We start from the raw sequence: 24,576 nt of genomic DNA, 5'->3' as shown, positions 1-24,576 counted from the left end.
CACTGTTTGCCGCAATGCGTGAAGTATTCATGCATTCTTGTAGGCGCTATCCGTTTCACGCTGACCGCAATGACCGCTCTGTGCTTGATGCAATGCGTGAAGTATTCGTGCAGTCTTGTAGGCGCTAATATGTGTTACATGTCGATCGCCACGCCGAGGGCTGCTCCTTTTCATCTCAAGTCCTCGTCATCATTTCTCTCTTTGTAAGTCGCGCCGTTCCAGGCCAAATTGCGTGTTTGGTTTCTCTCGACTAATTAAAGGTGCTTTCTTTTGTTAGTATTACTGAAAGACGACAAAATTAGAAATTACTATACTCTCAGGAAATGAGAGATTTTGTCGCCTTCTCTCGTGTGTAATTCTTTTTCTAAATTCGATTTTTTTTATACCTACATTTAAAAAAATCGCAAAATTTGTCGCCCCCTATAGATTTGCCGCCATGGGCCGTGGCCCATGTCCCGCCTTAATCCGGCCCTGCTGTTGATAGGGTTGATTGTGGTGCTGCTGTTCAGCTTTGGAGACCCCAAGTAGCAGTGGCTGTAAAGAAAAGTTGTAAAAAACTCGTAAATTTTAAGAGATCTCTTAAAATTTACTTTAAAACCACTTGAAAATTACGTAAAAAAACTCTTGAAATATTCGTATTAGGAAACCCTTTTTGGGTCTTTTTTTACATAAATTTGAGGGAAAATTTGGAGTAAATTTTACGCATTTTTTTTTTTTTTTTTGTTTTGTTTTTTTTTTAACTCCCTGCGGGCAAAAACGAGGAAAAAAAGTGGTGAACGGAAAAGTATAAAAGGAACAGTTGCAGCCCATAAAAATTGAGGATAAAATTTATTGAATTTTACGTAAATTTTACGTTTTCTTTTAATTAATATAACTCTATTTTTTTACTTTCGAGAATTGCCCAAACAGGTTTCCTAAAACGAGTATTTTGAAGAGTTTTTTTTACCTAAAATTTACGAACTCTTAAAATTTACAAGTTTTTTTCATTTTTTCGGACAACTTTTTGTAGAGCTTTTTTCAAGAGTCATTGCTACTAGGGATGGACACCTCTTCCGAATATGTCTCTAGTTAGAAAGAGGTGCCAACAAGATGGTCTTCTTTTCGCAGAGGGATCCGTGTCGCCTTCTTGCTTAAAAATTAAGCTCGAATTTGTGATTTCCCATCCTAAGAGACACCTGATGGCCGCACACATTAGTGCCTTCTGATGCTCATCCGTCTTTTTCCTGCCCCTAGCTCCCCTATTTTTGGCCCTCCCCCTTTATTACTTCTATTTTTTCCCTCCTTCCCCTTTCATCTCTTTCTCCTATGTCCTTTTCACCTTCCTTCTTCTTTTATCCTATCTTTCTTGTATTGCCGCGAGGCTCCGTCGCGCCTATAGCTCCACCCTTTGCAACGGCACGGTCAAGTGTGCTGAAATACTTCTTTAGAATTACGATATCTATTTGAAACCAAGTCCGAAGGGACTTCACAGTGGAATTGTCCAACTAAAAAAGAAAAGGCAAGAGTATAATTCAAGTTCATTGATTTATTTGTTCACTGAGGTCATGCAGTACAAAAAAAAATTCAACAATGTTGACATAAAAATAAAAAAGGTAGACATTAAATTATGTGGCCAATACTGTGCTTTGCCTTAAGATGTAGGTAAAAAATCAAGAAAGGGTGGGTAAAAGAAAGTCAACACACTTAAATAAAACTTGCTTAGAGTAACAGAATGAAATAATGCATTAGTATACAAATCAAGTGTCATGGAAATTCATCATCTAATCTGCTGATCATGAACACAACTGAGGACATAAACTTTTTAATCTAAATTCGAGTCTTATACTAAATACATATTCTCTTCGTGTTTACAAAATTAAGAGGGAAGGGGGGAGTACGGCATCACAAAATATTGCCATAGTTCCGTTGAAAATGCAGGAGAAATTATTCAAAAGAGATCTAGACATGGAGACCATTTCCAGAGCATACATGTTTGTCTTTGGAAGAAAAAGAAACACAATTTAGCACTAGTTATTCAGTGCCACTTCATCTGCCCACCAGCAAGAACTAATCTCCGATTACTTGAGAAACAAGAATATTTACTGAATTTTATTCCGAGAGTAATTCCTGCAGTTTGTGCAAGGGCTCCATTCAGATGAGTTTGCAAATAATATTTGAGGCTTGAAGTTAAAAGGAAACATTCCTTTAAAAAGAATAAAAAGATCCTACGCTATTGCAAGGTTATTGACAGATTTGAATGCCATTAACATGGATGAGAGGTTTTACATTTTTGAAGAAAGCAAAAAGACTGCAAGAAACTCGCCTGAATAAGTTTCCGTTTAGAACAAGGGACACAATGTAGGTGGAGCTATGAGTGACCATACCAATCACTTGTCATCGTGAAATAAAACAGATGAATGTGACAGCATAGCAAAATGACATCTCTTGGGCCGATGATAAAAGAAATTTTGTTTTTGGTTTGATAGGAGGAAATTGTGTGAAAAATTAAAATTTGAAGAGGTATTTCCAACCTTGTGGCGATTCAATGATAAAAGCAAGAAAGGCAAAGGAGGACATCAAATATGTATAAAATGTAAGACACAATCTATCATACATTTAAAATTACTGCTCAACTTAATTTGTTCCTTTCTTTTGAAAACAAAAATTGTGCTGAAATTTTGATGCAAAAACACAGAAATTGTCAGCTTGGCAGTTTTCATTTCTGTATAATGGTTTCTAAACAATGTTATCTGCCACTACATTCTCTTTCAAACAGAGCTGATGCACTTAATTGTTTCCTGGGCAATACTCCTATAGAGTAACTTTTCCTTCCATAGACGATCAAAATGTTGCATTCAAGCTAAAAGAAACTATGTGCGTAAAGTTAGTGTACAACACAATTCCTTCTAGCATAAGTACGCCTTATATGCTCACATGAAACAAAAACATGATACAAGAACTAATCTACAAGTTATGAATTATAAAACTAAGTTTTTTCTATAAAAGAGGAAAGATATTCTGGTAAAAACCTATGAAATAATAGAGAAAAAGACAAACAGAGGCTTTGGCAGATTTGGAAAACTAAGTAATAAACGTTAAAACTTACATAGAGGGCAAACACTTTAAATAAACAGACTGAGTGAACATTCATGAAATCAACAAATTTTCGTTGAAGATAAATTGACACAGGTACTGGCAATCATGAACATTTAAAGAATACAAAAATACAGAAAAGTTGTTAAGTATACAAATAAACCAAAGAAACGAAAATATTTTTACTTTTTAAATGGTGACAACGAATTGAGAATGCATTAAAAATTAATTATTTCATTCTATTCTATTTTTTCACTTCTTCAAAACCTTTGACATTTCTACGTTGTCACACATGAAAAAGACAAAAATAAATTGTTGAAGTGAGAAGTGGAAAATAAGAACCACAATGTAGGGCTAAAAGTTGAAACATTTCATCAGCACAACTGCATTCAGCATGCAGATTGTAAAACCCAACAGGAAAATCGGTAAGGAACAGATGAAGTTTAAAAACAATTGAAACTGCTGACAATACTTCTAAAATGAAAGTTTGTGGCTGAGAATCTGTGGAAACAAGTGAAAAAATTGAATGGTCTTCTTAGACTCCACAAAATAAAAAACCTAAATATTTTTTCCCAGCGTAAACATACATGGCCAATAGAAACAATGATTAAAGGAAACAGAGACAAAGGAGACAAATATTCCAGCTGGGATAGACAATTTGACATTGATTGAAAGTCTCTTCTACAAAATGTTTACCTACAAAACTGAAAAAAAAATTTTATTAATAGGGCAAAAACCTCTTGAGAGTGTACAAAAATAAGTTGATAGTAAATGAGCATAATGAAGAAGAATCACATTATTTTGTACTTCAACAACCGATTGATAAAGGCATACTTGAAGCTCGTTCTCGACGTATCAAGAATCTTTCAATTCTACTAGCAGGAGATCTCACAAAACGTCAAGAACAATCCACAAGAGGTAGTGCATAATTATTTTTTTTTGGCGGGGAGGGGTTAGTTTTCTACTTCTTTATAAACTCTGAGTAAAAGTTAAGTACAGCGTGATAAAGTTAATCTGGCTTACACAACAAAGCATGGCAAGGAGGATGCTTTTAGTGGCATAGAATGAACTTTAATAACTCTCTTGAGAAAGATTAAATTTTTAGTTGACTGCTTGCTGAGTAATCAAAAAGTATGTTATAAAAATTTAGAAAGTCATTTTTTGGGTGGACTGAAACAAGACAAATTTTGAAATTCAACAGACTTAGTGTTGAGCACTGGTCTAGTTATTTTATGAAAAGTTATTTTAGAACAAGAATCTTCGCATTCGCCTCATGAATTCGAGATAAACATTATGAATTGAGCAGAAAATGTCCGCAATACGGGTGATTATGATCATTGTATGGTAAGGTTTGATTAAAGCTCAACTGGAGGAATGAAACATTTAGCTTAAAATTAATACATGTGAGTATGTTTTTGCCATCGTTTGAAAGGAGGATCCAAGTGAATAACTTACAGGACATTCAAAATAAACACATATAAAAATAAAGACAAATAATTTGGATGTGATCATATGTACACTAAACATGCACATGACAATGCAAAGCACAGGTTCTGCTTAAAAAAAAAAAGAAAAAAAAAAACCCTTCCAATTGACCACAACTTACAACATATTAACATTGCTCTAGGATAATTTTGAGGTGAGATTCAAGGTTAAATAAAGAGAATTTCTATTTACAAGCTTTCAAACTCTTCTTTTCATGTACACAGAGTCTTTGGAAACAGAAAAAACCGGATTGGACGATTTTTGTGGTAAGTCAAGACGGATAAGAACAAGGACTTATCGTTGTCAGAACAATCTTTAAGAATTGAATTGCTGCAGAATTTTTGGAGTCATTTGATTCTTTTTTTCATCTTCTCTCAACTAGAGGAAAAGGTTGAAAGTTTGTGCTTAAAATTTAGTACAAGTTCATTTTCAGTTTTGAATTTTGATTCTACATTCATTCTCTGCATCCTGCGCTTAACATCAAAGGTATTTCTTCTGTAGCAAATAATTGACTATTTTCACAAGAATTAGGAAAAAATAAATTAAAAAATAATCTATAATGAGAAATGAAAAATAGAATTTCTGATGTATAAATGCAAATTCTAAAAAATTGTTTATGAGTCTACTCTTGAATGAAATGTATTCTAATCTTGAATGATAATTAAATTGAGACTCTCTTAAACCAAGAAAGTCTACTGAGATTGACAGGAAAAAAAATCCCACAATACATTGTATGAATAAAATAAAGATTCACGTCTTTACAGCTAAATTATATCCCAGGAAAATTTGAAAGAGGGAAATCAAGGGATTCTGCAATGCAAGTTCTGACGTTAAATATTCTACCTTATAAGAGATTATAGCTAGACTTATGCAACTGAATTTGAACATGCTGAATTTTTTGGGGGAGAAAAAATTAATAAAAAAAATAATGTAGTCAGTAATGTTCGCAGAACTAAAAAAAAGGGAATGGTAGTAAGGCAATTTTGAAAAAACCGACCAAAAGTATGTTAAGAGCTGAAATTCACTTAGGTAATAATGATTGAGTTCGACTGTGCAGCTAAGGTTTAGGATCATAATGCTACAAGCCATTTGAATTTGACTCAAAATGCCTTTCTACATGTATGAAGTTTGAGTTGAATAATTGATAATAAGAGTGAAAGCTAGAAATGAAATTTCCATTGTTAAAATAAGAAAGTAAAATTATCTGCAGTGATAAATACGTCCTTCAGTTTCCACTAATTTATTCAGCTTCAACATCACAGCTTCAACATCTGCAGTTCGATGAAGCTTCACATAATTTGCGTTGCGAACAAGACACATAGATAACCATTCAGGAGCATGGTCTTGGATCAATGACAAGTGCGACCTAATTTCATCTGAAACAAAGATAGAGAGTATTACATTCACACTGAAACAGAAAGATACATTAAAGGTGTGTTGCAGAAGTAAACTGTTAGAGCATGATAGGAAACGGAACTGCCTGATTCTATTCGGAGCTGATTACCGTTGACCCAGTCATCTGAATAAACTGATGACTTGTGTGTTTACATATGAATATCTGATGTTTCCGCCAAATGCTAAATAATCTCAGAATGTTAAAAGAAATGTTGGGTTCCGTTTAGCTAACAGAAAAACCAAATGGCATCGGATAACTTTACTTCAACAACGCACTTGACGCTATGGATAAAAAGGATGCGGATATGGAAAATTGTTGGGAGAGAGGAAAACTGAAATGTTTCAATTTTAATGTTTTACTAAAAGGTACTCTATGGACTAAGGGATCATCCATAAATTAATCAAAATAAAAAAAAAAGACTGATGTAATTTATAGGCGACCCCTAAGGTTCCTCTTCCTGTGGATGGTGACATTAGAGAACCATTTAAAACTTATAATAATTTGTAAAGAAGGCACCAAAATAATTGTAATTACCTGATTATGATCACTCCGACACTCATTGGAAAAACTTAAATGCCGAACAATTTGGTAAATATGAAAGAATATACAAGCTCAAACAAACTTCAAAGCTGATAACATAAGTAGCTTAAAATTCATCAGAATTTATATGTATGCATTATTTCATTAATCTAAAAGAAATGTAAAAAAGCTGTGATGTGATTATGTTAACAAAACAGAGATTTTAAGAGGGTGAAGGACTATGAAATGAAGAGGTTAAATACCTGGTGATAATTTCTCTCTGCAGCTATGTTCAAGTTTGACTGTAACTTGATCTAGAGGTAAGACACTTTTCCGCTCTACCACAAACAAGTTGCGTACGACCCGTGCAATTTCAGGTAATCGGCTCAACATGACAGCCTTCTTGTTTTGTGCAGGAGATCTTGTCATTGCTTCAACAGCTCTTGCTGCTTGTTTTGCTTTGATCTGAGGGAAAATAACATACTAGTTAATATTATTTGCTTTAGAGACACTGAAAATATCCATGGAAAAAGGTCAAGGATGCAGAAACTTATGAACATACTCTCAGTCAGTTGCGTGCAAAAATAAGAAGACTACAAAGAGGATTTTGAAAATGAGAGGGCTGAAACAATTTCATCCTACAAAAAGGTTAAAATAGGATGGCTACAAACTTCTTTAGTAACAGGATCAGGATATGACATAGCTTTATAATTATTGTCAAAATTGTTTTAAAAAAACATTGTTGAAAGAGCTTAAAATTTACTTGATGTAATAAAAAAAGCTTAAAATTCACTTGATGTGTTCATACTTTAAGTCCTTGATCTAATAAGGATTATTTATTTTTGAAACTTTGTCTGTTTTATGTAGGTTTTTGCGTTTTCTGCTTTGTTAACCCTTTTCTTTATATTCTAAAAGTTAAAATCAAAATTTTACTCTATTGATAAACGCTATGAATGCTCTCAAAATGCATACCCAAGCAAGAAAAAAAATCGATTTATGTATATAGAGGAATCGGCATGCTAATCTGAACTCTTTGAACTTGCAGACTACATGAGATTAATAAAGGAACAACAATATTTTATCCAGAAGTTTTTGACGGCTGTATCATTTAGAAGCATGAAAAATGCAAAAAAATAGGAAAATTTAATAAAGAAGAACTGGTACCTTATTTAGGAGAGATTGAGGAACACCTTTCAAGGCTTTGGAAGCAGCTTCAACTGCGTCCTTAGCTGATCCAGTTGCGGTGGGCTTCGGACTGTGACAAGGAACTGAGAAACTGGGGAAAGGTTTTCGAGGAGGCTCAATTTCAGTCTGACCTTCAAGTCTTTTTGAGAGGTTCTCAATGGCTGCGGTAACTTTTGCATTTGCTTTTAGAAGAGATTTAGCATTTGCTGCGAGAAAAAGAAAATACATTACTTTTAATGAGAATCACATTAAAGTTGCCTGCATTTAGAAGCTTGGGCATTTACATCAAAATTTACACTCTTTTACTCTTCTGAAAAATGATAGAACTAACAAAAGCGTTGATAAAAGATCTTGTGCGAAAATTAGAAATAAGTAAAGGCGCTAAATGTCAATGGAAAAGCGGCAAGCTAATTATCAATGGTGAACTAAAATCCTTTGATGACCTAAAAAAGAAATACGGTGATCTTGTCCCGGCCATACCCACGGAGGAACACCAAGATGACAACCATGTACCAGAGAACGGAGAATCCATGAGGAAGCGAAAACGAGAAGAAAAAAAGCCCCCTAAAACAGCTACCAAGTCAAAAACCAACCACATCCGATGCAACCTGGACAACTTTTTTCGCCCCAGAGCAGACTCCCTACCTGCAACACCCTCCCCCGACAGTGCCTTCAACACCGAGAAGCAGGGTAATGCACACCGCCCCAACGAATCAGAGGATAACTCAAGCAAGCAAGTCTGACAACAACGAAACCCCTGGCAGCCTGAAAATACTTCATTGGAATTGTAAAGGATGGTCAAACCTGACCAACCTCCCTAACGAAGATCTACAAATAATCCTAAGTCACGATGTAATCACTCTAAATGAAACATGGCTCACACAAGAGGTAAAAAATCAAACCTTTCATAATTTTAAAATAATATTCAGCAATGCAATTAAAGAAAAGTCAAGAGGAAGAGCATCAGGCGGCATTGCAATTATGATAAAAAATTCTCTTTTATCAAAAATGAAACAGATCTATACCCTAGACATATCAGACATGTGGATATTTGTTGAGTTACAAGGTCAATTTAGTAATCTTATAATTGGTGCAATTTATATAAATTCATCCCGGGACAATTATGTGAGTGTCGAACTATTAGAAGCAACTATGAATGATATAATGGAACGATCCCCAGACTCTCACATCATTGTCCTTGGAGATTTCAATGCCTGGGTGGGCAACCTAAATCAGTTAAATTATACTGATGAGGAACTTCTTGCTGGAACTAAACTAACTGTGAATAGAGAGACAACAGATGGAAAAATAAATAAGCGAGGAAAGCTAATTACATTAACTATGGAATCAGCTAACATGCTGTTGATGAATGGTAGAACAATCTCAGATTCCCCTGCTCAGTATACATTTGTAGGTAACCCAGGAAAAAGTATTATTGACCTGGCGTGGATTAGTGTAAAATCTGCAGAATTTATAAATGACTTTAAAGTGATTCCTAACTTCCCTGTATCAGATCATTTCCCATGCAGCCTAACATTAATGTCAAACCTAGTTTCACTTGCAGATAATAATGGTAGAAAAAGCCCCGTATCGGGAAAAGAAGTCACAATATTTAAATGGAATAATGACCTTTCTAAAAACTTTAACTCACGACTTGCCAGCTCACTGGCAGAGACAGAGGAAAAAGAAAACCGTGAAATAGATGATTACAATACTCTGCTTACAGCCATAAAAAAAATCTGCCAGTGAAACAGGTCTTAGCCACACTGTAAAAAGAAAAATAAGTTCCAATATGCACAGAAATAACTGGTTTGACCAAGAATGCAGAATTCAAAAACGTAAAGTTAAAAAAGCAGCTAGACAGGCTAGGAGAGAAAAATTCTCAAATAACAGCTGCAAAAATCTCCTTTTTGAAAAAGAAATGTACTCGAGCTTAATAAAAAAGAAAAAGAAGGCCAACGCAAATGAAATCCAAAACGCAGTGGCTAATACCAAGAACCCCTCTGAATTCTGGAAAACCATTAAAAAACTAAGGTGCAACAAAACACAAAAGAGTTCCGTAGATACCCAAACCTGGGAAAAATACTTGGAAAATTTTTATGAAACCGTCCCTGAAGCAGATACTGTCTTTCAAGATGCTAGACACCCAGTTCTGGATAGGAAAATTGAAACCAACGAATTAAACTCTGTATTAGATAGCTTAAAAAATAACAAAACCCCGGGAACAGACAGCATTCCTTATGAATTTTATAAAAACTTAAATGAAAAAGGGAAATCCGCTCTCCTGCGAATACTAAACAATGTAATGGAAAAAGGAGAAATCCCAAAAAAGCGGGGTGAAATTAAATTATCCATGTTGTACAAAAAAGGTAACCCAAACGACCCCGACAATTATAGAGGTATTGCACTTATCAACTCATTAGCCAAAATTCTCACCTATTTAATCACTAAAAGAGTCACTAAATTCATTGAAATTAATAATTTGCTACCTGAAAACCAGGCTGGCTTTAGAGAGAAGAGAGGCTGCAATGACAACATTTTTGTGTTAAATTCCATCATTCAGTTTCAGAAAATGAAAAAACAAAAAGCCTACTTGATTTTTGTAGATTTCAAAAAAGCATTTGATTCGGTTAACCACCAGAAATTGTGGATAAAACTTTATAATTTAGGAGTAACTGCGAACTTAATAAAAATAGTGCAAAATCTGTACAAAATCGCCAATGTTATGGTAGACGTAAATGGCATGCTAAGCAAACCTGTTAAAGTCAGCAAGGGAGTTTTACAAGGTGACCCCTTTAGCGCCTTAGCTTTCATTCTTTTTATTAGCGACATCGAAACAGTGCTTAGGAAGCATGTACGTGGTATAAATGTAACGATAAGTACTGATATATTACTCCTTGCCTATGCAGACGACCTAGTTATTTTGGCCGAGTCCCCAATCGACGCCCAAAGAAAATTAAATTACCTAGAAAAATACTGTTTAGAAAATGACCTCATAGTAAACGTCTCTAAAACAAAAATACTACCCTGTCACTGTGGCAGAAAACCAGGTAAACTCCCACGCTTCAAATATGGAGGCGAAGAAATTGAAGTTGTAAAACACTACGTGTACTTAGGTGTCAAATTTACAAGCAGCGGACTATTTGCAATGCAAGCTGATGACGCAATATCCCGCACAGCTATAGCCGGAAGTTCCGTGATACAAATACTACAAAAAGCGAAAAATAACTCTTTCAAATCCATATTAAAATTATGGGACTCGGTCACACTAGCAACTCTACTATATGCGGCAGAAATTTGGGCTCTCAGGTACTGTGATATGCTTGAGTCTGCTCAAAGCAGATTTTTCAAATCCGTTTTTCGATGGCAAAGATGCACACCCCACTATGTCATAAGACAAGAAACCGGCAAAGATAATATAGAAACAGTGGTATTGAAATCTGCCCTGATTTGGTTCCACAAGGTACAAAATATGCACGAGTCCAGGTACCCTAAAATATGCTTATCTCGACTCAAAAAACTAGATGAAAGTAGGTACAATATAATTAAATACAACTGGTTCTCTCAATTAAAAACCATGTTACATAAAATTGACCAAGAATATCTATCTCTTAGAGAAACCACAGAACCAGCTGCGATCAGGAAAATGGTAAATGAAGTTCAGAAAAAAATATCAGAACTTAACATGGAAAAAGACAAAGAAAAGTTAAATGAAACAAAGTTTGTCCCCCATTATAACCTAATTAACACTGAGAATATTGATGCCAACCATAATTATTTATATCGTAAAGTGAGTTTTGCGAAAAAAAGACTATTCAGCCAACTACGAGCGAGAAATGTTAACTCCCTTAACATCACTATCAATCAGATGAACCATAGAATTAACCCTAACGAAATTTGCACAATTTGTAATACTCAACAACCTGAAGATGCGCACCACTTATTCTTTGTTTGCCCCATTTACCATAAACACTCGAAAATATTACTTACACAGCTACCTTAACAAAGACATAAACCTAATTCTTAGTAAAGACTCAAACGAGCAACAGCTTACAGATATTTATAATTATTTTGCGACAATTCTGAGTATAAGATCATTCATAATAAATGAATAACTGAACCAAAAAACAAAGTTTGCCTATCATGAACGCTGCTATTTCATGTACATAATTGTAAGCCCAGCATATCCTAAAGATAAGTGTAGCATAATGAAGTAATCTCATGTTTGTAAATGTTCTCCCAACCTAACCCCCCTTTGTTAAATCCTCCCCAGGATAAAAAATAAAGTATTCTATCTATCTATCTATCTATCTATAAAAGATCTCATGAAGATATACCTCATCATTTTCGATCTGTCCTGGCACAACTATGACAAATAAATTTGCCATTTTGGAGCCCACATTACTCCCCTGTAATTCTTTAATTAATCCTAGCTTCATATTCTCTACTTCTAATTTTAATTTCAATTTTCAATTTTAACACGGTTCCTTTATTAATCCTCTCTCCATATTGCTCTGTTATTCCATTTGTTTTACAAAAAATGAGCCTGTATAATTGTACACTGTATAATTGACCAATCTTACTGTTAAATTAAATTGTAGAAAGACTACCTAATGTAGGTCTGAAAATTTTATTGTATTGTAAATTACCTGTATAATACTAAAATAATAAAAGAAAAAGAAGTTTAAAACAATAGGTTAAAGGATTGATTGATGACAGCACACTCTGTTTGAAGTTGGAAAAGGGATTTCCTGAAATTTTTGGTGATGTGCTATCAAACAAAAGAAAAAATGATGGAATATCTTTAGCACATTCCTGACATCCTTGATCATAGATCCGGGAGTCAATTCCTAAAATACAATTAGGTTATGAGAGTACATTTTTTGGCATGGATGCGAAGCATCTCGTTTTATAAGCAGAGTAAGAAATCGTTATGGAGAGACATCAAAAATACTCATTGCTTGGACACCTGTACAGTGATGCAAAAAGATAGATGCAATGAGCAAGATAAGCTACAAGTCGTTATCTTGATAGCACATAAAAAATTAAATGAATGAGACTTGTGAAGCTGAAATGTTAACAGGTGAGTGACATACCTAGAACATCTTTTGCAGAAAGTTGATTGTTTTGCACCGGAGATACTGGGAGCTCCGCTTGAGGGATATCAGGTACAGCATTAACTTCAAATTCTGCATGCCATCGGGTAACTTTTTCAGTTGGAATGTCCAAGGGAGGATCAAGTGATAGCAAAAATTCCTAGAAAAAAAAAACAAAAATTAGTGATTAACAAAATGAAGCTTTTAATAACCATTTTTTATCAGTCTTTAATCAATTTTAGACAGGTACATGTGAACGAAAATGTTTTTAACAGGGTGATGCTACCTGCAGTGAAGGTGGAAATTTTCCAATTAAAATGTTCAATATGGCCAAGATATACACTAAAAAAAGTTCGTTACAATAAAATACGAACAAATTTATAACCCACATGTTGTCCACCGCTAAAAGATACTTGTTTGAAAATGTTCCAACATACAAGGAATACACTGAAATAAAAAGTCTGAAATTCTCGGTTCACCTAACGATTACTGCTCATCTTTACAAATATTTCTTTGGTCATCAATATTGATCCATGGGCTTTTCATGAAATTTTGTGCTAAAGTTGTGGAGAGAACATTATAATAATGTTGAAATGTCCAGCGATGTAACATCTAGGCGTAAATAGTAGGGCTGTGCGAGAACTTAAATTTCGAGCCGAGTATCGAGTACTAGACTTGGCTCGAAAGTTAGATTAGGTTCAAGCGAATACTCAAACTCGCCTCGAAAGTTAGGTTAGGTTCGAGTGAGTACTCACACTCTGCTCGAAAGTTAGGTAAGGTTTGAGTGAGTACTCATACTCAGCTCCTGTACGCCTGTAACACGAGTTTTTTTGAGTATTTCGAGCTTTTTGGAGCCGGAAATGCCAGGAGCGTTCAACTCCTAAATATTATAATCATACTATTAACATTTTTAGCTTCGCCATCATATCCGATTTCGCCATTTTTCCGATTGTAAAATTACGTAATAAAACTCAAAATTACTCGAACTCAACTCGGCTCGAGGATCATTTTCAAAGCTTAAAAAAGCTCGAACTCGGCTTGGAAGAGTGAAAAAGTTCTTGAACTTGGCTCAAACCCAAAAAACCAGGCCTGCACCGCCCTAGTAAATAGCACTTGTGATACTTCAGTTGGAAGGTGATGATATTTCTTGTGAGTCAGGGGAAAAGAACAGAAGGTTTCAAAGCATTATATTGTTTGGATCTATGTCAAAAAAATAAATCTTGAAAGGCTGTAGGGCGTAAATGCAGTTTGGCTGCTTTTGGTCATTTCAAAGTTCGGATCAAAATCGTGATCTACAGCTTGAGCACCCTCAAGGATTTAAGAGTGTCCCCTCTAAGTTTGCATGGAGCCGCTGAATTTTGATTTTCTTCAAAGACAGCATATGTTAGCATGATTAAGCTTTAACTTACTCTGTGATGGCGTTTTGTGATTTCAAGAAGACAATTGCTGAATTCGCGTTTCCTTGCAGCAAGCACAGTTGGAGTCATACTTGATTGAGCTTCTTGCAAATCTATTCAAGAGGCAATGAATGGTTACTTTTTTTTTAGCAAAATACACCCTCACAAAAATTAATAAGGACATTCACTAATAAATATAAAGTCGGAACATAAATATATACTGGATACTGACTAAATATTCTAGCTGTCATGTACCGCGACTCATTATTGTCAGGATAAAACAGTCATATCTTACAAAAGTATCAATAAATTTTTCATGAGTTATAACCTTGTATAAAATACCTATAGGTTGACTTAAAAAACTTTGACAAAGACAAAAGTGCAACATTCACAAGGTGGTGATTTCTTAGGCGATCCTAGGTGATCTAGGAACAAGATCCACCACTATGTTGCGCGGATATGTGGTCTACATCTTTGAGAAGCAACGACTATCGAAATGTATAAATCAATGCAAGAAACAAATCTATACCATGTGGCGGCATTGAAATAAAGTGGAATGTCTTTAAATTTTCAGCAAATCATTAAAAATGGACTTCGGAAACTGACATTACTAATGTCGCTTATTAAATGGCATCAGAATATCTCTACCCTACTCTTTGAGTCAATGAGCCATGTCTGTACGGTACTTTGCGATGTTAATTTTCAATGAATATTCACGAATTCGATGTCAAACTACTCAGTATTAAAACTTGTGGGTATTAATTTGTGCATTGCGATAAATATTGCTTTTCTGGGACACAAACTATGTAGCAGCGCAATGTAGACATGTATCTTACCTCCAGATTGCTTAAAATCACCTTAGTTCCTGATTGAAACAACTCTTTCATCCTGAATTATTTTTAAGTTTTCAGGAAATGGAACAAGGAGTTGTTCATTATTAATTATTTTCCAAAACAATTTCCAAAGGAGAAATTATTCCAGTCTCCTAAATTCTAAGCATTTCACTTTGGAGAAGTAGGGTTAGGTCATCTTCAGCAAAATATTCTAAAATTTTAACACAAAAGTGAACTCACCGCCATTCCTATTTTTGATAACTGGTCTGATTATAAGATGATATACTGCTTCACTACGTTTGCCGAACACTTGGTATTTCTCTTGACTGAACTCAAATGCTCCCGGCAGAACAGTTTTGATTTGAGCTAAATGACTTTCCGAAAAATTTCTGAAAAAAAGAGGAAGAAATTGGTAAGAAAAAAAGATTAAAAATGAATACAACGTGCAGGGAGGGCAATAAAAAATTCAGATTGATTTACGACATTGACATTCATGACAGATGTATTGCGTAGACAGCCAAGCATTAGGATTATGCATTCGGTAAAGAATATGAAACATCCTTGCTGAATATTGTTGGGTCAAAAAAGGCTAAAACAGTAATGAAAATCATGTTGATCCTTTTAAACCATCATGCTCCCCTCAGAGCATATTCATCATGGACTCTAACTGTGGTTGCGCCATTCAGTATATAAATTGTATTTTAATCTCTTCTTAATTTGTAAATTATGTCAGATTGGCATTTTTTGGGTCTAAATACTTTCTGAAACTATACTTCATCCAAAAAAATCCTTAGGAACAAAGTCTACTTGGGACACAACCTTTCTTGAATTGATATGAGTCTGTTGCACGAGTGCGGTGAAATGAACCAGTGCAATGAACCAAATGCAGTGAAGCGAACAGCCTTTCTGCTGGTAAAATTGCGCGAAAATCACAATGAGCATATGGCCGACAATCAAGTTTGGGCAGCCAGACGTTAAAAAAACTTACCCTAAAAAACAAATAACCTCCCAAACTTTTTCTTCAGTATGATTTCAATCGTTTTTGATCATGTTTTTCTTTTCTCATTTCTTGGTGTTACAAAAATATAAGCTTCAATTCTATAGAAATCATATGTGAAGAAAGCTTGTAACAGTTCACAATATTATTTGTTTACTCAGGTTAGGTTTTTGTGCATCTTTCCCTGAGTAATTTAGGTTGCCTGTCACCAAAAGAAATCTGTTCACAAATGCAGGACGTGAAAAAAACTCATTACAACCAAGCAAATGGCACTCTAAGGAGTGGGTCTCAGACTTCAATGTGATTTTTGTGCAATTTTACCGACAGGAAGTCTTTCCACTAGGCTGTGTCTCTCGCATGCAACAGACCCATTGCATGGGTTGTTCAAAAATATGAATATAAAAACAGATTTCACGGACGTATTTTCAAGAATTGCATCTAAACACCCTTGAATGCCATACCTGAGAGGATTCAGAGGAGAAAAATTTAAATTTGCAGTTGATTGGTTTTCCCTATCTGAGATTTTGATGTGGTGCAGACAACTCAGCAGCTTTAATTTTTAATATTGCCATTAATTGATGAACTGAAATAAAATTTAGCCAGTGAAAATAGTGGGGATCTTCTATGGATTTTAACAAAAATTTTTACATCCAATGGTTTTACTTTTGGTCCAAGTCAATCGAAAACACCCCCATAATTGGAGTGCTTCTTTTTTCTTGCAAAATTTCAAATATAATTTAATTGAAAATTTCACTTGAGACATGCTTTTGTAAAGTCTTCTTACCTCCGTAACATTTCTTGAACTCCAGCTTTCAATTTACTGAAGGTTATTTTCTCATTTCTGTTATGGAACAAGGATGAGACAGTATCGACAGAGCAAAATATTTCAAATAAAGAGCGATATTTGAAAGGAAGGATGAGAGCATCTCCATTGACGAGAGATTCAAACTTCAAATGACATGGAACAGCTTTGACAGGCGATGGTCTTTCTTCCAGCAGTTTCCTCGGTGAGACATAAACGTTTGGCTTGACAGGACTGGTGTAATCTAATCTCCTGCCCAGGCCTTTCTGTGGTGTTTTGATGGGGCTGCTGAATAGTTTCTGCGGCTTCAATGGCGATTTCACTGGGCTACAAAATATACATATAAATACATTGTTAGAATGAAGCTAAGAGTAAGTTTTTGGTTATCATTTACAGTATCTATTACCTGCTGTTAAGCACTAAACTGTCTCTGGAATATTTTTTTTACAATAAGTTTTAAATGCAAAGTAAGGATTATAGAAATGAAGAAGCATAGCGGGTAGCAGGGATGCGGAAACTCTTTAACCATGTCCGTTTGCAGGCAGAAATAAGCCCCGAAAATGAGTGTTAAAAATTTGTGGGATAGCTGGTTTCAGTGGGAAAAACTCAGCAATTTGTAAATAAAAAGCAAAAAAACAAAAAGGGTAAGCCCCAAAAATGAGTTAAAAATTGGTGGGGTAGCTGGTTTCAGTGGGAAAAACTCAGCAATTTGTAAATAAAAAGCAAAAAAAAACAAATAGGGTCTTATTTTATAGAATTCTGAAGAGCAAAAGGATTTTCAAAATGAATCAACCAATTTGAAAAATGGTAAGACTATGCATTCCGGAATCGTTGAAGATAATACTGCAGAGTAAGGTGAGGATGGTGTTTGAGCTTTTGAATGCTGTCCGATCCCTTCAGGTGAAAAAATCGATCTTGGGAGAGGCTATGAATAATTATTGTTGATGATAGGTCTCCTAGAGTTAGTTGCGAGAAAAATTATTTTAAATTATTTTGTACATTTTCCAGAGGATTGATGATTTAATATCAGATGAAATTTAGTAGGATCTTAATGTTTATACTTTCTTTTCTCTTTACCACAGCAGAATGAGAAAAACAAAAATTCAATGACTGGCAATCATAGTACTAGAGTTTCAAAAATAAAAAAAAAAAAAAAAAAAAAAAAAAAAAAAAAAAAAAAAAAGAATGCCGACAAGAGATCTTTCTTTCAATTCTTGCCCTAATAATTGTAGTAATTTATTTGCAAGTCTTTAATTTCAACTCTGGTCATCAAAATTTATTAATAAGATGATAGCCACATGTTTTGTAAGTAACACAAATCTATGATCAAAGATAAGAATTTTCAAGGATTTATGCGAGGTGATTATTTTCTCATTTTATGCAGCATGATCAAAAAGTCCCCCACCATCCCTGTAACCCTTGAGGTTTTTGCCCATTTTCAGGGTGGTCCCTTTAAAATTGTTGTTCCTTTAACCACAGAGTACTCGCATACTTTGAAGTCTCTATCTCAATTCATTCAAAAGTAGCAGTGGTGTTTTACAGTAACTGAGTTAACCTGGTGCTAGTGGTGCAGAACTTGCATCACCATTTGTATGAAAATCAACTGCTAATCATGAAGACCATGCTGCAACAGGTTTTTATGATCATCCTTACAAATGCGTAAAATAAATACTATTCCTCTTTGTTCTGCTCAATTGCGTCAAATGTATTGATAATTCTGACCGAATAAAATTAAATTTAAACATTAAAACTGAATTGAACAGGTGATTGGATCATACCTTACGGGAACCTCAATTTCAAATGAGGAGTTGGTTTGCAATCTTCTAGCAATATCCTTCAACCTTGCATCTCTGGACTGATATCGGCTGAGTGAGTCCTTTAAAGCATTGTAATATTTGCTCCGGTTGATTTTGACTTTTAAATCATTCAAACCTAAGCCCTGTAATTATTTGAGAAAGAAAAAATATCATTAGAAGGAATAGGAAAAATTTAGTGAAAGAATGAGATCTAAATTAAGAAAAACACATCTTACTGACAAGTATCATGAAAACAAACGGTCTACACTTAAAAGGCCACACCTTGTGCACTCTCTTGAGAATAATATTGTTTTCAGTCATTCTAATCGCATGGAAGATACACCCTCCAGAAAGACACAGGAGGCTGATATGAGGCACTCTTATGTTAGTATAGAGTCTTGGCTTCCCGTCTTGGATCTCATATGCTTGACAGGGTAGCTATCCTTCCTTATTATATATCATACTTCAGAGGAATTCCAATTCTAAATGAGGTGTAAGTCCACCATCTGCTAAAAATGGTTCTTACCCGTATGAAAAAAAGTAAGTTCATTCCAAGGTTGCAAATTCAACTTAAATGGTTCAATTTTAAAGAAGAATGTACTAGTGCAATTTCTGTCAAAAATTTTTCTGGTTTTTGCAAGAGATCAGAGGAGGAATCAATGAAATTTTCAGCTAAAAATGCTTCAGCATTCTTTCAATGACAAAACTCTTTGCAATGAGACATAAAGCAACATTGAAATGTCCTCCGGCTTTGGCACCTTGATGACATTTTGAAGCTTAAGAGGCTCACTCATCAGAAATCTCTCAAGAAAATAAAATACTGCAGGCTGATTGTTGAAATTTTGTGTTTGTCGGGTCGACATAGATGACAAAGATGACAAAAGGCGGAGCGCAATTGGTCGGCTTTGTCTTATTGCTGCTTTGTTGTGCATTTGCCAGGTGGAATGGACAACATACTGTCGTAAACTTAAGAGGTGCCGTTAGCTTGTCGTGAGTTCAACCTGACATAGGCATAAATTCTCAGACATGATCACACAATGTTAAACAAACACTACATTGCACTCACTTCATTGATTTTTTCTTCCAGTGATGGAGAGTTGTCCGGAGTGGATGGCCGCCCTACCTCTTGATTTGTTGAATTTGAAGAATTTGTTGGTTCTGGTGTATCCTAAAAATGAGCAAGAAAAATTTTAAATTGACAAAAATTATAGATTTTGAAGCGTGAAAGTTATGAGATTGATCTCTTTACAAAAGGCAGATTTCTATCAATTTGGTTTTCTTGGGATTGATTCTCTACTCTGCTCCTGATCCCCGAATTTGTGCATCCTCAAATAAGCGAGAGAAAAGCTTCATATGAATGATCTGGAGCACCCTGTCTAACATATTTTACTGGAGAAAGTGAGGCAACCACAGGATATGATGTTCATTCACAATAGAAAATGACTTTACCTGAAAATAATATCCACCTTAAATGACGAGTGATATTTCAATTCACAATATTCGTAATTGTGGCTGTACGTAAAATATTGTCTTAGTCCTGTCTTAAATCATTTGAATTTTTTAAAAGAGGAAAAGAGGCTCCCTCTCTTTTACCAATGAAATTTTACTACTTTTTTTTTAAAAAATTATAAAGCACGTATTTATACAAGTTTATTGGATGAAAGGGAGCAATCAATAAAAAATTATAGCATCAAATCTAAGTATTCATTTGAAGAGAAAACCATGACAAGCATCATTCTTTTCAAGGAGCAACTGAGCTGAAACAATATTCAGGGTTACCTGCACATTTTATCACGATAACGCGAGCGGTACCTACGTTCCCTCACCATTACATCATTTTCTTCTGTTGATCCAATGATACGTTGAAAATTGCTAATACTGAGAGTACTAATGTGATGGGTTTTGCATTATCTTCGTAAGAAGACAATATTTTCTGCATGAAATTTACTTTCTAGGCCCATGGTAATAATTAGACAATTTTCAGGGGATGAATTAGGGCTTCAGCAATTACACAAAGAAGCAGGATCTTAACATAATAAACGAATAGAATTTGTGGTGAAAAGCACTCTCTAGGATATTACCAAGAAGATCAAATTCTGGTGCACAAATTTTCAGACACAAACATGCAATCTCAGATAAATAAAATGTACTCACTCTGGTGATGTTTTCTTCCAATGATGGGGGTTTGTCAGGGGTGGTTGGCCGTTCATTAGAGATTGTAGGTTCAGGTGTTTTCTGAAAATGCGCAAGAAAAATGATAAGTAAATTTAGGGAAAGTATAGATTCCAACATAACTTAATTTATGTATGGAGTTTTAAGTATGATTGATTTTCACTGAAGAAAGATTCTAAAAAAAAACTAAATTCATTCTTTTTAGACTGGTAATTTTGAGGGGAAAATATACAGAAAGAAGTATGTTCTACCTATAAAACTTCAATTTAGGATTGCTTCACTGTAATATTACAAGATCCTAGTTTCTGGTTGATCATGGTGCATGTTGCATCTCAACCAATCAAAAAACTTAAAACCTAAATGATTATAAAAAAGGACATTAGCCGGACAATTAGTCCTTGAGTGTTCGTAGTTTTGCACACATCTGAGTGACAGTGTTATCAACTTTTCATAATATTTTCTTAAGAATTAAAAGGTTTGATTTTCAATTACAAAATTTTGAAAATCAACATTTATTCAAAAAATTTGTTGAGGGCTTTTATTTTTATTTCTATTTTCTTTAACAAGAAAATAATTTGCTTTTCTTTCATACTTAAATAGGTCAAATTAAGTAATGAAAATAACTGACCTTGAAATGACCAAGTGTTTCAGAAAGAAATTTGATTGACCAAGACAAATATGTTACATCTTGTTGTACTACAGCCTACTCTTCAGGGTTGTAACGCTTATGATGGTATTCCTTAAACAGCTTTTTTACCTGCATGCATTTTACTTTTAACTTGTCTATTGCTTTGCATTAGAATAACTAGAAAGATAGGTAAGAAGAAAGTTGCTATTTATCTAATTTCTCTTTTTTCTTACTGATGAATTTAAAAGTAAGTTGGACAAGAGTGCTAGTGAGAAGACAACTTTAGCGTTGGCCAATACAGCGCCAACCAGAAAACTTCTACTAAATGATGCTCTAATTAAAAGACAGGAGGGAGTAAACTTGAGCTAAGCCCACTCTTGTTCCCTGGTCCTGATGCACATACCAAAATGATTTCTTCTTCCTTCCGTTGTTCAAGGATGGATTGCTGCTCTACCCTAACACAACTTGGTGTCCCGGTTGCTTCTGGAGTTGCCTGAGAATAAGAAAGAAATACAAATTGAAAGTGCTATCCTTCAGGGAAAAAACCCACCAAAAACTAACAAAATGTGAGCTAGTTTAGGAAATGGCTCATGTATGGATCAACTCTTTAAGACCTGCTGTTTCTGTTGAAAATGTTGCCCATTGGGTGTGTACTTGACAATGCCTCTGCCTTGATTAATATAAACATTAATGTTGTCATTGGCCAGACAGTTTGCCTTTAATGCTTTGCATACAAGCTATTTTGATTGGTACTATCTGATAGAAGTTAATAATTCTAGGTGAGTAATAAATACATATCGGAGATTTACGCTTAGATACAAGCTTGAACATCAAGGCTAGCAATCTTATGATGAAAGTTTAAGATGCTCTTAACTCCTTAAACTTGAGATTGCAAAGATGATAGGGATAGGGATCCAAAACCACCAAAGGAACTCAGAGGTTCCAAGACAAATCAGTTTTAAGGTCAATCTTAAAGCAATTGTCTTGATGACATTGTAGGTTTACCGTGGAGGACAAGGCACATTGGAACTTCCTACATTAACTTAAGTACGGAGATCTGAAAATAAAATCAGTCTTTGAGCTTGATTCGGCTTAGGAAAAATTGAAATTAATCTTGTGAAATTAAGTGATTTCAACTTCATCCCTTGAGGAGTAGCAGATAGCACTTCCGTTCCCGGAATGGCGTAAACTGGGGGTTATTTTGAAACATTCGTCAATAAAATATAAGTTGCTAAAATAACCTTACCTCAATTTTCTTTGTTTTCTTCAGATCAGCGTCATCCTAAAAAAAGGACACAAGAGGTAAGAATTCAGACATTACATTGTTGCACACACTTACTGAATATTGATAGAGTTCACACTGGATCAGTTTACTTACCTACTCATAGAGTAAGACAAAAGATCTGCCATTTTGATTCTGGTAATTAGTTCCTATGCTAAATCGAGAAGGAGACTAATAGTTCAGGAGAAAAATTCCACCTAGGGACCCAGCAAATTTTCGTAGACACTTCTAAGGGTGCAGTGCAGGTTGAAGTGGTAACAAAAACTCAACTGTCTGTCAAGGACTACAGTCATGTGCATGATTTCGATAAAACATCAAGGAATAAAGCTCTAATCAACTAACAACAACACTGCTCAGGGTGCAGTTACCACAGATCAGTCAACCTTCGGCTAGGATGTTCAATGGAAGTTGCAAAATGATCGTGGCTACATTTGCTCAGTAAGCGGTACTTAATTGGGAGGAAATCACCCCATCTTGGTGCCATGAGAGCTCCTTAATTATCCGTAGAACGCAGTGGATCAAAGTTACCTGCTCATTGCAAGCAATTATGCTAGAGGTTAGAATTGAATGTACTCCGCTTCAGGAGAGCAATCCAAGCGTTCCACTAGAACGCATGGAACGGGCTGGACCACGAAAGTAGACCTGGATTGAGCTAGCACATCATATCGTCACCTTCCAGGCAAAGTATCACAAGCGCCATGCGACGTTTAAAAATTTCCGCCGCCATTTTATTTTTTTACAGAGAAATTGTTCAACGAAGCTGTCCGAAAATTTCACTGAATTTTCTTTGTGCTGCCGATAAAATTTAGTGGAATTTCCAAACAGATTCAACCAACAATTTCTCAGTAAAGAAATAAAATGGCGGCGGAAATTTTTAAACGTCGCATGGCGCTTGTGATACTTTGCCTGGAAGGTGACGATATGTTGAGACAAACATTAAAGTATTGCTTATGTGGTGCCATTGTTATGTGGTACTCATTTGTGGTGCCATCTGTCTGCATGTAATAACCTAATGAGTGGTGCTAATTCAGAGATCAACGTTTGTCTCAACATACAATGCGGTCCATCGCGATCTTCAGCAGTTTAGATAACAAAGCTCTACAATTATAATAGTTAGTGGCAGATGGTTTCAGAGCACAGTAACAAAATGATCCGTGGAACCACTGATTGTTAAGGAAGAACATCTGGAGAGTTAATTTTACATAAATGATACACATGAAATGGAAGTCGGTGCGAAGGAGGCAACTTACCTCAGCTGGTGGAGATTTCTGAGATAAACGAATTCGCTTGGCTGCATGCTCGACATTCGATGTTGGGGCGTCGAAGACTTTTTTCAAATCTACGACAACGGGTCTTTTTCGTGTTGGAAAAAAAGATTTGATACTAGATTGAGCCATGATAGAGGTAGACTAGCAAGTGACAATGAGGACACTTCAGGATCAGGGAGAAAATTCGGAGGCCAGATCATGCGTCGGGGGTGATAACGAAGAGCACTGATGACAGTAATATTATTCACGACACAAAATTAAACTAGTTGACTAAATGGTGATGCCAGACAACTTGATTTCAACAAATTATTGATGACACTGATGGTGGTTTCTCCAGAATCTGCGAATTGGTCTTGGAGGTTAGAAACTTGCCATTGTGTTGATGTTTTGGCGCGCAACAGGGGAAAGCCAGTTAGGTCGATTGTACAAGCAGTAAGGTCACTACGTCAGTCCTGCCTTTCCCTCATTACATCCTCATTAGAAACTTGCCAAACCTTTTATCGAATAGTAATGAGTAAATTTACAAATCATTATAATTAGATCCTACCATATTGGTATTGAATTTCCCATCATTAACCTGGGACCAGTTAAAGTTTAGTGGCCCTGTAAAAATGTGGTGGTTGGCGCAACTGTAAATATTTGTTTGTA

At 35.2% G+C, this 24,576-nt stretch overlaps 1 protein-coding gene across 1 annotated transcript; it reads right to left on the bottom strand.

Moving 5' to 3' along the window:
* Nucleotides 1–1,505: 1,505 nt before the first annotated feature.
* On the bottom strand, nucleotides 1,506–24,295 carry dup (chromatin licensing and DNA replication factor double parked). Its single transcript, XM_019054146.2, has 13 exons — nucleotides 23,911–24,295; nucleotides 22,625–22,660; nucleotides 21,782–21,871; nucleotides 20,733–20,813; nucleotides 19,645–19,746; nucleotides 18,561–18,721; nucleotides 16,765–17,109; nucleotides 15,224–15,372; nucleotides 14,163–14,263; nucleotides 12,754–12,913; nucleotides 7,637–7,863; nucleotides 6,736–6,937; nucleotides 1,506–5,933 (listed from the first exon to the last, which is right to left on the bottom strand). Exons 1-13 carry the CDS (start codon nucleotides 24,055–24,057, stop codon nucleotides 5,758–5,760), a joined length of 1,977 nt encoding a protein of 658 aa, XP_018909691.2. The 5' UTR covers nucleotides 24,058–24,295; the 3' UTR covers nucleotides 1,506–5,757.
* Between the last annotated feature and the right edge of the window lie 281 nt (nucleotides 24,296–24,576).

Source organism: Bemisia tabaci, chromosome 1, assembly GCF_918797505.1.
Source record: "Bemisia tabaci chromosome 1, PGI_BMITA_v3".
Lineage (NCBI taxonomy): Eukaryota > Metazoa > Arthropoda > Insecta > Hemiptera > Aleyrodidae > Bemisia > Bemisia tabaci.
This window is presented reverse-complemented; position numbering and strand designations above follow the sequence as displayed.

Coding starts and splice junctions, on each gene's coding strand:
- dup (XM_019054146.2), bottom strand. CDS start 24,057: ATGGCTCAATCTAGTATCAAATCTTTTTTTCCAACACGAAAAAGACCC. Junction 15,373..16,764: donor GTTCAAGAAATGTTACGGAG/GTAAGAAGACTT, acceptor TCTTTTTTTCAG/AAATTTTTCGGAAAGTCATT. Junction 12,914..14,162: donor TCACAAAACGCCATCACAGA/GTAAGTTAAAGC, acceptor TTTTTTTTCTAG/GAATTTTTGCTATCACTTGA.